Source organism: Cajanus cajan, chromosome 3 (genome assembly GCF_000230855.2).
Source record: "Cajanus cajan strain Asha chromosome 3, NIPB_CcT2T_4, whole genome shotgun sequence".
NCBI classification, from domain to species: Eukaryota; Viridiplantae; Streptophyta; class Magnoliopsida; order Fabales; family Fabaceae; genus Cajanus; species Cajanus cajan.
The window spans coordinates 77,738,427-77,755,233 of record NC_138519.1 but is presented as its reverse complement, the minus strand read 5'-3'; the positions used below and the strand labels follow the sequence as shown (position 1 = coordinate 77,755,233).

General features: G+C 35.4%; 1 protein-coding gene across 4 annotated transcripts; it reads right to left on the bottom strand.

Moving 5' to 3' along the window:
* Positions 1-8,773: 8,773 nt before the first annotated feature.
* Positions 8,774-12,343, bottom strand: LOC109792724 (transcription factor DIVARICATA). Of its 4 annotated transcripts, none has more exons than XM_083071392.1 (4): positions 11,482-12,343; positions 10,893-11,314; positions 9,711-10,174; positions 8,774-9,423 (listed from the first exon to the last, which is right to left on the bottom strand). In XM_083071392.1, exons 2-4 carry the CDS (start codon positions 11,288-11,290, stop codon positions 9,386-9,388), a joined length of 900 nt encoding a protein of 299 aa, XP_082927518.1. In that variant the 5' UTR covers positions 11,291-11,314; positions 11,482-12,343; the 3' UTR covers positions 8,774-9,385. The 4 variants fall into 4 exon arrangements, with proteins under 4 accessions (XP_082927518.1, XP_082927520.1, XP_082927522.1 ...); XM_083071394.1 differs by having other exon boundaries at positions 10,893-11,309; XM_083071396.1 differs by having other exon boundaries at positions 10,893-11,214.
* Positions 12,344-16,807: the final 4,464 nt, after the last annotated feature.

The following is a 16,807-nucleotide window of genomic DNA, read 5'->3' as shown; positions in this document are numbered from 1 at the left end:
TAAAATGCACAATACTGATAATAAATAAAACGAAACAAAATAAACTGCACAAAAACCCTCAGATGTCCTCATCATCATGGTCATCTCCTTCAGCTCCATCTCCTCCTTCTTGCTCCTGCTCATCCTCTCCTCCTTCAAAATGTGGACTGTCCCCAGGCCAATAAAAGTGTTGCTGAAATGCCTCTGGGGATGGCCATTGGAAAGGAGGGCCACCCTGAAACTGTTGCTGATGGGCATGATACATGCTAGTGTTGAGTGACATCAGTGCCAGATGGTTGGCCAGATTCTGCTGCTCTATGTGATGAAAGTGTGCAGCCATGAAGTCCTGAGCAGGTACTTGGGAAGAAGAAGAGCCTTGCCCATGCCTCTGGGGTCGAGGTTGTGAAGCATCTCCATGCTGCTCACTTTTGCAATGTATTTTAATATATGCAGCATTGATGGGAGGTCGGAGAGCTTTATTTAAATTGCCAGGCAAACGAGAACCACTAAATAAACATAGCCCAGTAATTAAACCTGGAAAGCCCAAAGGTCTAGAAACACCTGTTGAAGATGGAGAAGATAGCACGATCTTGTGTATTTCATCTGAAATAATTGTAGGTATATCCACCTCTGTCTTTTGCAAAATAGAATAAAGAAGTGTTGCTCTGGGCATGTTTAGATCAGATATGTGGGTGATGCAGTACACATTACAATATAGGAGATTCTGCCAGATACGTGCAGTGGTAGTCAAGTTCTTCCTAAGGAATGAAACTGGGTTACCTGTGAGTCCCACTGTGTATGTACATCCAGGCAAACATAACAGCTTAGCCATTTTGTCCGCATTAAAAGCATGGGCTTTCTTCAATCGGCCAAATTCATCCAAACCATCACCTCCTATAACATCACGACTACCCAAATACTGTTGAATGGCATCCCTAGAATAACTGACCACAGCGCCTCTGACCCAGCTGTTTCTAGTTTGATCAGTCCTCTGGAGCGGGTAAGCATTGGCATAAAACTCCTTGATGATCTCTTCATTATATTTCTTTTCAGGAATAGCCAATTTGTTCCATTTCCTGCGAGTCAGCTCCCTTTGGAAGTCCATATATTCTCCAGCTTCCAACTCCACCCGTCTTTCAGCAACTATTTGGCGAGGCTCCAACTCAGTATATCGCTGCTGCTTAGTTTTGGTCATGAATCTGTTCCTGTCCAAACGGATTGAAGCCACAGGTGAATAGGTAGGCTCCTCAGTGTCAGAATCATGTGGAGGAGGATTTGAAGAAGCAGCCCCCTTCCTCTTTTTACTGGCTGGAATCTCATGAGTGGGTCTTGATTTTCCCATCTGCAATTCATTCAGAACAAGAGCAAACCATAAATGTTAGACAATTTCAGTTAATTCATGTAATAAAAGAACATGAGATTCTGCATTCCATCCGCTCAGCGCCTCTTATCCGCTGAGCGCTTTAAGCCATCAAGGGTTTCTGACCTCTATCCGCTCAGCGCTTTGGAAGCGCTAAGCGCCTTGCTCCAGAAGTTGAAACTGAACTATCATTTTTAAAACCCATGGCTATGGAACCCACGCCAAAATATACTTAAAACTTAACAATGTATGGCAGTGAAATTCAAACCCTGATTTTGGAATGCAGAGAGTTATGCCCCTAACATAGAAGGTACGAACCTGAATGCAGCAATTTCAAACCCTAGACATATGTCTTTAAAAACAAACCATTGGATTACAAAATTTCAAGAACAGAATAATAACCAAATCCTAACTAACATAAATAGGGCAAAGCAGCAGAATGTATTTCATGAATAACAACCAAGGGTTGGCGCAAAAGAAGAATGTATATGAGCATACCTGGGATTTGAGATGATGATTTTGGAAGCACACAAAAGACTAAGGAATCAGAAGAACTTGAGAGCAAGTGAGAATAAAAATAGCAAGAGGGAGGGGGAAAGGCTCTTTCAACGTTTAGAATAGGAAAGGGCTGAGTGGGTTATGTGTGACCCTTGAGCAGTTGAGGCTTTTAATTCAAATGAAGGCTCAAACCCGTAACTCATCCGCTCAGCGCTTGGGAAGCGCTGAGCGCTTTGGCTCCAGAGAGATCACTAACCCCAGGCGCTGAGCGCCTTAATTTCGCTGAGCCAATTGGCTCCAGAGAGTTCTAGGGGTTTTCTCCTTCCAGGCGCTGAGCGCATCCCAGGCGCTGAGCGCCTTGCCTCCAGAACCCCTCCTCATATGAGGCGCTGAGCGCCTCTCAAGCGCTGAGCGCCTGACCTCCAGGGACTCATCTGATTATTGACTGATATAAAGGGCTGAGCTACTCAGAGGGGCTGAGCCACTGAGTCCTGGATCAGAAATTATACAATTCTTATTCTAGCTCAGTTTTGATCCCAAATTCCTTAATATTCTTCCTTTACTCCATCAAAACAAACACACATTGAACATCAAAGAAAATGCATAATCTAACACAATATTCTTGAATTTATTTTAAGCATTAAATTCTAAACTCACTCCCTAAAACATCACACATATGAAATTAAACATGCAATACTAAATAATCAAACCACTTTTAAAAACATAACGTCTGGGTTGCCTCCCAGCAAGCGCTTCTTTATTGTCATTAGCTTGACACTTCTTGAAGTCATGGATCAATGAGATGAGTGACATTGGTGAGTTGCTCAATATCACCACCTAAGTATGGCTTAATTCTTTGGCCATTCACCATCCAAGATCTTCCAGAGTTTGGTTCTTCCAATTCTACTGCCCCATATGGCTTAACTGATTTGATGACAAAAGGGCCTGACCATTTGGACTTGAGTTTTCCAGGGAATAATCTCAACCTGGAATTGAACAATAACACCTGTTGACCTGGTTGGAAGTTTCTCTGGATAATTTTTCTATCATGATAAGACTTGACCTTGCTTTTATAAATCCGTGATGATTCATAGGCTTGTAACCGCATCTCTTCAAGCTCATGTAACTGGAGCTTTCTCTTTTCACCTGCAGCTTTCAAATCAAAATTCAATGCTTTCAATGCCCAATAGGCCTTATGCTCCAACTCAACTGGAAGATGACAGGCTTTCCCATAGACAAGCTGAAATGGAGAAAGTCCAATTGGAGTTTTGTATGCTGTCCTGTAAGCCCACAATGTGTCATCCAATTTCAAAGACCAATCTTTTCTTGAACTGGCTACAGTCTTTTCTAAAATTTTCTTCAACTCCCTATTGGAAACCTCTGCCTGTCCATTCGTCTGGGGATGGTAAGGTGTAGCTACCTTGTGTCTCACACCATAGTGCTGCAACACATTCTTCAGCTGTGTGTTACAGAAATGAGAACCACCATCACTAATGAGCACTCTCGGTGTTCCAAATCGAGTAAAGATGTTCTTCTTCAAGAACTTGATCACCGTTCGTGCATCAGCCTTCTGAGTTGCTAAAGCTTCCACCCATTTAGAAACATAGTCCACAGCAACCAGAATGTACTCATTGGAATAAGAGGAAGGAAGTGGTCCTACAAAGTCAATTCCCCAGCAGTTAAACACTTCGATTTCAAGAATATTTTGCAATGGTAACTCATGCCTTTTGGAAATTCCACCAGTTCTCTGACATTTATCACAATTCTTGCAATGTTCATGAGAATCTTTAAAGATAGTAGGCCAGTAGAATCCAGACTGGAGAATCTTTGCTGCTGTGCGATCTCCATTGTAGTGACCTCCATAGGGTGAATTGTGACAGTGCCACAAGATATCCTTGACCTCTGTACCTGAAACACACCTTCTTAACAAACCATCAGCACCAATCTTAAATAAATAAGGATCATCCCACACATAATAAGTAGAATCCTTTAAGAATTTCTTTCTTTGCTGCCAATTAAAATCTTCTGGAATGACCCCGGCTGCTTTAAAATTTGCCATATCGGCAAACCAAGGTCGTTCCTGCACCAAGAATAATTTTTCATCTGGAAATTCTTCATGGATTGCACTTTCAAGTATGGTCACCTCATCATTTTCCAATCTGGAAAGGTGGTCTGCAATTTGGTTTTCACAGCCTTTCTTGTCCTTTATCTCTAAATCAAATTCCTGTAACAATAAAATCCATCTTATTAACCTTGGCTTGGAATCAGATTTAGTTAACAAATACTTGATTGCTGCATGGTCAGTAAACACAGTAATTTTTGAGCCAATCAAATAAGAACGAAATTTTTCAAGTGCATACACTATTGCAAGTAATTCTTTTTCTGTGGTTGCATAATTCATTTGAGTTTCATTCAAAACTTTACTCGCATAATGTATGGCATGAAAAATTTTGTTTTTCCTTTGTCCTAGTACAGCACCTACTGCATAATCACTCGCATCACACATTAATTCAAAACCAAAATTCCAATCCGGACTAGTGATTATGGGTGCCGAACACAGTTTTTGTTTCAAAAGTGAGAAAGCAGCCAAGCAATTATCATCAAAATTAAATTTAACATCTTTAACAAGGAGATTGCTAAGCGGTTTGGCGATCTTTGAGAAATCTTGGATGAAACGCCTATAGAATCCAGCATGTCCAAGAAAGCTTCGAATCCCTTTTACATTTGTTGGTGGAGGAAGCTTAGAGATGACTTCCACTTTAGCTGGATCCACCTCGATACCTTTCTCAGAGATCTTGTGGCCAAGCACTATTCCTTCAGTCACCATAAAATGACATTTCTCCCAATTAAGCACCAAATTAGTTTCAACACACCGCCTCAGTACAGTGTTGAGATTCTCTAAACATGTATCAAATGATGCTCCAAACACAGAAAAATCATCCATGAAAATCTCAATACACTTCTCAACAAGATCAGAAAAGATGGCCAACATGCACCTTTGAAATGTGGCTGGTGCGTTACATAATCCAAATGGCATTTTCCTATATGCAAACACACCAAAAGGACATGTAAATGCTGTCTTTTCTTGGTCCTCCGGATCCACTGCTATCTGATTATAACCAGAATAACCATCCAAAAAACAGTAGTATGCCTTACCTGCCAACCTTTCTAACATCTGGTCCATGAAGGGTAATGGGAAATGATCCTTCCTTGTGGCCTGGTTTAGTTTCCGGTAATCAATACACATCCGCCAACCAGTGACTGTCCGTGTAGGGATCAATTCATTCTTATCATTCACCACGACCGTCATACCTCCCTTCTTAGGAACCACCTGAACAGGACTAACCCATGCACTATCGGAGATAGGGTAAATCATGCCAGCTTCAAGCAACTTAATCACCTCTTTTCTGACCACCTCCTTCATTGTTGGATTGAGGCGCCTTTGAGGTTGTGCTACAGGCCTATAATCCTGTTCCATCAAGATCCGGTGCATACAATATGAAGGGCTAATACCTTTCAAGTCTGACAGCGTCCAACCGATAGCTCCTTCATTAGCCTTCAGAACTTCAATTAGCTTCTTTTCCTCCTCAACAGATAGGGAACTATTGATTATAACTGGTTTGCCACCATTTGCTTCAAGAAAGACATACTTGAGATGGCTTGGCAATTGCTTCAACTCTAATTTCTGAGGTTGAAACTTTTCCTCCTTGTTTAAATCTTGAACACTTGTTGAACTAGGAGAAATTTCCTTTGCTTTGTCCAGCTCTTCCAAACACTTCTGTATTTCTTTTTCATCCTCCTCATTGATTTCACTGACTGCATTAACCAGTGCTTTCTCTAATGGTGTAGCTACTGAGAATGACTTTTGAGCTTCCATACACAGCTCATCAATCACATCCACTCTGAAGCAGCCTGACTTATCACTTGGATGTTTCATGGCTTCAAATACATTAAAATTCACTTCATCATCCTGAACTCTAACCTTGAGTTTGCCATCATCAACATCAATAATGACCTTGGCTGTCTTCATGAATGGTCGTCCTAAAATAAGAGGAACTTCAGAATCTTCCTCCATATCCATGATAACAAAATCAACTGGGAACCAAAACTTATCAACTTTCACCAAGAGGTCTTCAACAATACCATGAGGATACTTTATGGATCTATCAGCCAGCTGCAGGGTCATCCTGGTAGGTCTCACCTCTACTTGGCCTATCCTCTGTAACATAGACAAAGGCATCAGATTGATACTGGCTCCTAAGTCCAACAATGCCTTCCCCACAGAAACATTGCCAATAGTGACTGGCAAAGTAAAACTCCCTGGGTCTCTAGACTTTTGTGGAAGTGACTTCTGAATTATAGCACTGCAACCTGCCTCTAGCTCCACTGTTCCATCTTCACTCAACTTCCTCTTTTTTGTCAGAAGCTCTTTCATAAACCTTGCATAAGATGGCATCTGTTCCAAGGCCTCTGCAAAAGGTATGTTGATCTGTAACCGCTTGATTATATTAAGGAACCTTGCAAATTGTCGTTCCTTGTCTTTCTTTGACGGAGCATGTGGGTAAGGTAAATTCTTCACAGGAGGAGGCCTAACAACTTCTTTCCCTTTCTTCTTACTCTCCTCCTTCACCTCTCCATCTCTACTCTCATTTTTTTGACTTTCTATTTTATTTTTTTCATTTTTGTCAGCCTCATTATTCAACTCCACTCCTTTCTCACTTTCTAACTCAACTCCACTCTTTTTTTCTTCTTCTCCACCATTATTGTCTCTCAAATTATCACCAATCCCTTTTCCTATCACAGTGCCTCTCCTAGTTGTAATTGACTGACAATGCTCTTTAGGATTGACTTGTGTATTAGCTGAAAAATTTTTGCTTTGTTGATCTGCCAATTGCTTGGCTAGCTGCCCCACTTGAACCTCCAGGTTTCTGATAGACGCTTCAGTGTTTTTCTGGTTAGTTGTGGAAACCTGCATAAATTGTGTAAGAGCATCCTCCATTTTTGACAACCTATCTGGCTGATAAGAAGACTGATTTTGATATGGCTTTTGTGGAGGCTGCCTTTGTGATGGTCCTGCTTCTTGTTTCCACCCAGAGTACTGATTTTGATTATTTCTCCAGCCTTGATTCTGATTATAGTTACCAGAGAAATTCCCTTGCCTTCCTGGATTGTTCATATAATTAACTTCCTCCTCCTGTTCTGATTCAGATATAGAACATTGCCCATTTGGATGATCACCTGCACAAAAATCACATCTCATTACTTGTTGAGAGCGTGAAGATGATCCTACTTGAAGTTTGGACATCTGTTTCCTTATCTCTTCCATCTGCTGAGAAAGAAGCTTATTCTGAGCCAGAATTGCATTTTGAGTATCCAATTCTAGAATTCCCCGTTTGGAAGGCTGGCTCCTGTCATGGTGAGCTTGGTAATCACTGGCTGCCAAAGCATCAATAATAGTGATTGCTTCCTCAGAATCTTTCATCATCATAGAACCACCTGCAGAAGCATCCAATAACATCTTTGTTTGAGGCCTTAACCCATTACAGAACATGTTGAGTTGTGCAACATCATCAAACCCATGATTTGGGCATTTCCTCAGCAAGGATTTATATCTCTCCCAGGCCTCACACAAAGGTTCATCAGCGCCTTGAGAAAATGTTGCAATTGCTGATTTGGCACTTATATATCTAGAAGGAGGAAAGAATCTAGCTAAGAACTTCCTTTCTACGTCCTCCCATCTAGTTAGGCTCTGATTTGGATGAGCCTGCAACCATGTCTTCGCTTTTCCTGTCAAAGAGAAGGGAAATAATCTCAAGTAGACCGCTTCTTCATCTTCTCCAGGAATGCCCATAGTGCCAATAAGCTCATAGAAAGTTGACAGATGTGTGTAGGGATCTTCATGGTCCATCCCTGCAAATTGATTGGCAGTGATGAGAGATAATAATGCTGGTTTCATCTCCACCCCCTTAGCTGGTCTGGCTATACTGGAAAAGTGCCTAGGACCCAATTGATGATTGTATTCTCCAAGGAGTCTCCTTGGCTGATGATGAGGTCCATGACCACCTGGTCCTTCTTCAGCCATTGATTCAGAATTAAAGTGTTGAGCTGAAACTGAAGTGGAAGTACCCTCCTGTTCCCGTCTCTCCTGTTCAAGCTTCCTTTGTCGCCTTCTTCTGCTATTATTTTTCCTAGCTGTTTTCTCAATCTCTGGATCAAATAACAGCTGCTCAGCAGGAATTTTTCCTCGCATACAAAGACTGACTTAAACAGAAAAGTTAGAACAACAGGTAAAGAATATATTCAACAAAATGAAAACTAAACAATATATACAATAAGCTCCAACTAGTACAATAGAAATCACAACTATCTTGACACAAGTCCCCGGCAACGGCGCCAAGATACTTGTTAAGATTTTAAATAGGCAAGCGCACCCAAGTCTCTGTAGTAAAAATAAAAGGTTGTCGAACCTCAGGGACTTGTGAGATAACTTAGATTTCTATTATATTAGTTGATGCTTATAAATTTAAAACTGGAATAGTTACACATTCAAATTTGAGATATATGATTTTCCAACTTCAAGAAACCAAAGAGTAATTTGATTTAAAGAAAACAGATATAAGAAACAGTTGGGATTTGATTTCATCAATCTTCCTCCTATGTATTCCTATTGATTCTTTCTAAAATTTCCATTACTCATTGTTATTGCATTCTCTATTTTCATTCAAACCCAATCCCTTGGCATAAGAAATTCTGGGATATTCAACTCAATGAATGATTCCTCACTTCATTTAGTTCAATATTCCGCATTACGAATCAGAACTTGTTACAACTATTAAGATCAAGACCATCCCTGGCTCTTAAAAATAATAGGTGATTTGACTCAAGTCTAGATCCAGAAAATGTTTTCCAACTAAATTCTAAATCCAAAATCAAAGATAAGTGATCAGTTTATCTAAGCATTAAGAATGGAATACAAATCACTAACAAAGGGTAACAGATAATATATATATATGAATCAAAGAGAAATACATAGGAGTTTGATGACTACATCAATCCCAAACTTAGAGATTAGCTCTCCATATTACAAGAAATCACCAAGTTACAAGTTGAGAGGTAGAAGAAGAAGATCCTTTGAAGATTCGCGTTCCCACGAGCTCCAGAGTACTCTATTTTTTTCTTCCTCTCGTGTCCGTCTCACCTTTCTCTCTCTTTCTTTCCTTATATATGAAAACAGAGTAAGCAAGAGAGATATGAATCCGCTCAGCGCCTCGAAACGGCTGAGCGGATTGAGAGTTCTTCACCATGAAGAAACCTGAATTCTTCACCATGAAGGAACCTAGGCGCTGAGCGCCTTTTATTCGCTGAGCGGATAGGAGGCAGAGAGCACCTTCACATTTCTGGATGAAATCCGCTGAGCGGATTGGAAATGGCTGAGCGGATTGGAGGCAGAGAGCATTCCTTTTCTTCCAGAGACCAATTCGCTGAGCGGATATGATCCGCTGAGCGCCTTCATTGTGGAAACTCTCTGTTCTTATTCTGCTGAGCGCCTCAGAATGGCTGAGCCATTCTTCTCCAGGTTTCAACTCCTACAAAATAAGCACAAAATTAGATCAAAGGCTTCCTATTCTATGTGCTAACATTGATCAAGAGTATCTCTTTGATTCCATGCCTATATAAATCAAAATAACATTAATAACAACACAAAAACTATTAGATAAGTGTCTCAAATGAATGTTAAATCAAGCTAATTAGACACTTATCAATAGCATAAAACAAGTACCCTAGTTATGTTCATACAGAGATATGATCTGTGTAGTAGAACTAGTATGTTGTTCATAACATGATAAGAGCAAGCATTAGAGTGCATGAATACCGAATATAGATTCCTTGTTGAAGTCTCTAGAAGCCGTCAAACCCGGATTTTTAAGCTTAGCATAAGTCTCATGAAAAGCACAATCATAGAAATCCTGCTCTTTCAGCTTGAGGGCCTTGGAAGAGATGAAAGATGGTGACATGAACATATCATAATTTGGGTTGAAGACCATAAGTGAGCCATTGTTTTGGTCATTAATCCATTCTATTTGTACTTTTGGCATAGTAGTCAGCTTCTGTTTCTCTGAAGGCATGTGAGACTCTTGATCTGATGTTAGATTAGCAGTGGTGATATCATGGATACTAGGCCTCCTTTTATTGTCTTTCCCTCCAGAAAGCTTTTGCCTTATGTAATACTTTTGAGCATGGCTTGCCACTTGGGTGGGAGTCTTTGTCACCACAAAATTGCGAGAGATATTTCTCCAATCCCCTTTACCATACTTTACAAGTCCCATCAAAAAACGTCTGAAATTCAATAACCAAAAATCCATGTCAAGCACATGAACCAAAAATATACAGGGATCGAAACTGCATAAATAATAGCCAATTGACCAAACTTAAAATCATATTTAACATGTCAGCAGTTTTGGAATACATGCAGTTTAAGATTTAATTTACAAGTAGATTTAACCTGCTAAATTGGAATGTAGTCCAGCTAATTGGCTAGATTGACAAAGCAACCGATGATAGTAGCCAAAAGTAATAACAAATCAAGCCATGCTTGGATAAGCTTTTCCGGGAGCAATTTTAGAAGATAAAAATACGAAGCAAAATCAAAATAAGTTTTTTCAAAGTTAAAAGTTTAAAATTAGCTTATGTGCAAATTAAAATTAAAATTTTAAAGAAGTTAATAGAAAAAAATTTCTACAAATTAATTTATTGTCTTATAATTTATAGAGAATTTTTTTTTCTTCTATTTTAATTTTTTAGAAGCACTTCTAGATAAGTTTATCCAAATACAATCCAATATAAGTTTGGGCAAGTTTGAGTTGCTTGTGTCATATCATGAGTCATGACTCGTTATTCTAATTGGTAATACTATATGTCAGTACATTTTTTTAACTTTTACAAAATTAAAAGTCATACTTATCTTAATTTCCTATTAGTTAACAGAATACAAATTTTTACACACGAAATTAAACTCATACTATATTTTCCTGCACAGGAAGATGATGAAACTCACCTGTGTTCCTCTTCTGTCCAAGGTACCCCTTTCTTCCTCTCCTGCTCAGGACTCCTGACAGTTGCAGGCTTCTTTCTGCATGCATCATAACATTGGTTGTCAATCATCTCCAATGTGAAAGAAGAGGTAGGATATCCAGGAACTGGAATCCTACCTGCTTCTATTTCAGTAACATCTTCTTCCAATTCTCTGTACTGCTTGATCACATCATAGACAGTTTTTCCCGGGAGCATGGCTGCAACCCTCAGCCATCTGTCTGGGGTATCCTTGTCATATATGGCAAGGGCACTCTCAAACTTCTTATTCTCTTCGCTGGTCCATTCTGTGCAGTGGACTTTTTCAGAAAACCAATTTGAGTATGACATAAAACAAGTTGGATATGGAGTCTCGAACTCCATGCCTCGCAACAAAATTCCCCTACACTAAAGAGATGGAATTGAGAAACTAGAAAGAAATGCAAAGTAACAAAGAACTTATGCAACTTAGAATCAAAGGGGCATGGAACTTAGAATCCCTCTAGTGTATGTAATCAGGAATCTACTTTCAGTGAGAGCACAAACTAAAGAATCTACAAAGGTTGAAGTTCTACCTTTTATTGGGATCGAGGAGAATCTTGTAAAAATCATGACGTACCCAGAAGTGAGACCTTAGTAATATGATGGCAGAGATAAATGTTAAAACCCAACAGCAAATTGATGCAGAAAGTGAACAATGAAGTTCCAAATCAGAAAAGAGAGATTTTTACTATCAGCATCAGGAAAGGTAAAGCAAGAAGAAGGTATTTCCTTTTGTTATTTCTTCCTGGTGAAGCAACTGTGAAAGCAAATGCAGATAACACTAACAAAGTGAAAAACAGCAACTGAGAGAGAATAGGAATGGGGGTACTAGTACCTCCGAATTTAAAAGGACTAGATTTGGATCTGTTGGTAACTCTGGTTGTGTTGTGTATTATTTCCAAGTTATGTATTTGTCCATAATTAAATGTTTAGTATTATCTCAAATTTTAGTTAGAGCAACATAACCGCGGATTAGAGGCTCCTAAGAAAGATTCTGACGTGAAATTAAGTGGTACATAGGAGAATTACCAAATTAAAGTATGAATTTAAGTGGTGCATGTATGAAAAATCATTTTAACCGTTGGATTGCATCATCAAAAAAGTGAATAACTGAGACATTGTTGATTGAATTTACATATTTGTCCTTTAATAATAATGTGTGTGCCTCACTGTTGTGAAAGTGTATGCCACTCAATCCCCTATACGGAAGCCACTGAAACGGCACCGTTTCACCTATCTTGACTTGCGCCGACCGAAACTGGTGTACCAAGCGGAAACGTCATCACTAGGAAGATTCCGGTAGAGATATCCTAAGCCATCTCCTCACGCTCCTGTGGGGGCAGATTGCGCGAGGATGCTAGTGGCGGCGGCGTCGGGTGGCGTGGCGCAATGCTGCAGCAGCGAAGAAACTGCCAACAATGGGAATGACGCAAATCGCGCGGTTGCTGACCAGATCGAACACTTCTGTTTTAAGCCTCTAATTTTTAATTTCTTTTATCTAAGGGTATTTTAGTCATTTCGATCTCTATGTTTAATGAAAAATATATTAAAGCATTTTTTAATATTGTTAATTTATTAAAATATTATCCATAAGGAGATTATTCCCTCATGCGTCAGCGTGAGGCATTTAAGTAGTTAATCATGTTATAAACTTTCTTAGTAGATATAATTTTATTTAAATCAGTTAGGTATAAGAAATACTATAAATAATAAAATTCTCATCATCAACACCAGAACTCAAACTTATTTGTTTGTAAATTGTAAATACGATTTAATTAATTTCTTAATTAATTTTTTTTAAATATGTGTAAATTTAAATATTTTTATTTATATATGAATCCGGAAGGAGTACAAGATTACTAATTTTATTTCCTAATATACAACATTCCTGGTAATAAAATAACTTTCATAATCCCATGGTTTTATTCCAAAGGGAGATGATGAATAAGTTAATTCTCAGCTAAATAATTGAAGTTTTATTTTTATTTATTTTAATTTCTTTTTTACCAAAACATTCACATTACTAACTAAATGTGTTTTTTTTAAATATTTAAGAAAATCATTTTTATTATTATATGTTGGAGAATAATTAAATATCTTGAAGATCCAATTCGTCATGTAATCATATTGAATTTAATAAAATATTATTATTTTTATTATCATATTTATTATTTTGTTAAATACATAATTTGATTAAAGTAATAAAAAGAAACAAAAATCTTTTATTATTTTAATCTAAATTATTCTTGATCATAGAATTTTTGAATGAGGGATACCAATAAATTTAGATAGATCAATATATATGTAATAAATATCTTTATTAGATAAAAATTAATAAATCTCATTTATTAATTACAAACATATATGATGCATATGTGAGTATGATCATTTGAACAGACTAAATTAAGAATTTTTAATAATTTACATTACTTTAATTTGTCAATAAAATTTTTTTGATAAGAAATTAAATGTTTTTGTTTGATATAAGATTATCATAGTATTGACAAGTAATTTTTTATATTTTAATTTCAAACATCTAATGCCTTAGGATACTAGTTGAATGAATAATGGGTATGATCAAAAGAAGGAATTTATCAACTCTTGATAATGAGTTTGACTTCTATGAATAAAATAATATCCTAACTAGGGAAATTAATTGAAAGAATAATGAAGTTTGTTAAGTCATTCATGATAGGTTGACTTAATGAAGTTTGACAATAATACCATACTCCATAATTAATCAAGAGTTGTAACGATGGAGGAAAATATTATATATTCTACTAAGTTTTTGAAAGTAAATTATTACTTCATACTATTTTGTACATTAAGGAGTATTATTAGATGTCTATCTTGATTAATATATTAATTTGATTAATTTATTATCGACTTAGTATTGATAGTTATACACAAACGAGTGTTCAAATCTCTGTTAAAGAAATTATTTTAATATTTGAAGATTAAATAAGAGTATTTAATTTGACCAAATTAAATAAATAATTTTAAGTAAAATATTATTATATTCTTTACTAGCACTTAGAGTATTAATAATTAAATTATTTGAAATATTTTTTTGATTTTCATATTGAAGCAAGTGATAAAGAATATATGATTCAAGTATTAAATTTGGTCAAAGTGATTTTTTAATGCTAAAATTAGATAACAATAGAAAAGCAATAAATATTCAAATTACTTTCAATGTATTTGTGATAAAGATACAATTTTTAAAGATACTTTTGTATTGTTGTTTTTATTTAAAAAACAAGATAAAATATATTAGTTGTGCCTTAATTTTTAAGAAAAGTTATTTTTTATTGTACTATAATTATGGTTTTGTGCAAAAAAATACAATCACTACAATTTTTTTTTGTCTGTTTTTCCATAATTTTTTTATTTGATTTCACTTTTCAAATAATTTGCACTAAATAATTATAATTTCATATGCTAGCATACATATTGGTAACGAAACTGCGTACTTGTACGTGATGATATATATTATTATGATGTATAAATGTTAATATACGCACGTGTATATTATATATTTTGATATAATTTTTTATTTTAATAGTATATTTAAAATATTTGATATATATGAATTTTATATTAAAACTTTATAATTGATATCATGTTTAAATAATTATATATGATATAATTTTTTTTTATTGTTAATAACAAAGAACGATCTGATAAACACAAGACTAATAATTAATAATTTATTAATTGTAGCATGTGATGCATGCTTTTGAAATTAATTCTATACTAAATATTTGGATTATTTGAGAAAGTATTAAAATTAATTTAAATTTGTAAGATGCCAATAAGATTGATCTAACAATTAGGGACTTATGAGGTATATATATAAAATATAATAATATTGGTATAATTTTTATTAAGTATTATATTATGTAATAATTTTATATTAATTAACTTATGAGGTATATATATAAAATATAATAATATTGGTATAATTTTTATTAAGTATTATATTATGTAATAATTTTATATTAATTGTGAATTTTATAAATTCAACTGTTAGATTGAAAGTTCTTTACTCTTAAATCATATATACAAAATTATATATTAATTCAAGATGATTTGATACTTCATTTTTATAAAATAAAATTGACGTAATATATACATATTAAAATATACTAAAATATGAACACTTTGATTACACTAGTGAAAAATATAGAATTTACGTCAGGATTTTCTCATCGGACATAAAAATATCCGACGTAAAAAAGACGCGGTGACAATTTTGAAAATAAGTCCAACTTTTTTACGTTGAACCCCTATGTAGTTCGATGTAGGTTTACAATTTTACGTCGGACTCCTATGTAGTCCGACGTAGAAAAGCTATTTATATTCCCTTGTGTAGTCCTTGGCGATGTTCGGCGTAAATTTACGTCAGACTATTTTATGATGTAAAAAGCCTAAAATAATAGACGTAAATTCTATATTTTACACTAGTGTTACCTTCAAATTGTTGTCCGATTTTAACAAAATTTGATATAAAGATATAAAGTGATATGAACTTTCAATCTAATGGTTGGATTTACAAATTCGCATTTAATATAAAGTTATTGAGCGATGTATAATACTTAGTAAAAGTTACACCGGTGTAATTATACCCATCTTATATATATGTTTGTGTATGTGATACATTTAAGATAGATTATGTGTGAGAAATGACTTGACAACCAAATATTTTTTTTTTCATAGTTCTAAATTTATTTATTTTACCCTTACGTAAAATAATTTTCTAATTGTGATATAAAGTGATAGTATATCTTCACTTTCACTCCATGGAATTCTTGAATCTGAAAAATTGGTTAGAGTCAATTATGATGATTGGTATCACAATCTAAAAATTGTTCTCATATATGAGAAGCTCATCAATATCACTGATAAGCCTGCTTTGGAAGCACTTGAGTTGGATGATGATGAGGTGACCAATGCTTATCAAAGTATTTTTGGAATAGTCCTTTAGTGCCAAATGTATCATTTTGGCATCAATGAGTTCAAAACTCCAAAGGCAACATGAGGATATGGATCACTAAAAAATCATCAAACATCTTAAGAATATGTATGATGGTCAGAGCAGAACTACAAGATACCAATTATCTAAGACTTTGTTCATGTCCATAATGTCTGCAAGTGCTCAAGTTGGACCACATGTCTTTAAATTTTTATTGATTTGATAGAGTAACTTGAGAAATTGGAATGAAAACTTCGGAAAGAGATTTCACAAGACTTGCTTCTACAATCTTTCTCTGATACATTTTAAGGGTTCATTGTGAACTTATAAACATGAATAAAATGAATTGCCATTTGCATGAGATGCTAATTTTGCTTGATTTTCCCTATAATGATTTGTACATGAATGCTTATCTCAAACATGACATATATGTCTTACTTGATGTAAATCATTATGTGACTTTACATGTTTCTTCTAGTCTTAAAAGAAAAAGAGAATCAAATAAATTTCATTGTTTACTATCATAAGAAGATAATAGTTAATATTGTAGAAAAAAGGAAGTCCTACCATATCAAAATGATATTCATGAACAATTCAATTCAATAGAATAGAAAGACATTATAAAAATAAAAGATGTTGAGCAAATATCTCAATAACATTTAAAATAATAATAGTTAAATATAAAATTCTAACTAATTATATTTCAAATTATCACTACAAGAAAATTGTAAAATAGCGACCAAAATTTATCAGTCTCTATTTTGCGACTGATTTAGCGACCGATTGTGAATAATCAAATAACGACTGATTTAGCGACCAAAATAAGTTGTTGCTAAAAAATCGGTCGCTATTTTGGTCGCTGTTGATTGTGTTTCATGAACACA

What these genes read in the sequence shown, in the direction of transcription:
- LOC109792724 (XM_083071393.1), bottom strand. Translation starts at nt 11,290, where the DNA reads ATGGAGTTCGAGACTCCATATCCAACTTGTTTTATGTCATACTCAAAT. An exon ending in TGGACAGAAGAGGAACACAG is followed by an intron (nt 10,175 to 10,892) that starts GTGAGTTTCATC and finishes ATTGAATTTCAG; the next exon opens with ACGTTTTTTGATGGGACTTG. An exon ending in CAACAAGGAATCTATATTCG is followed by an intron (nt 9,424 to 9,710) that starts GTATTCATGCAC and finishes CTTATTTTGTAG; the next exon opens with GAGTTGAAACCTGGAGAAGA.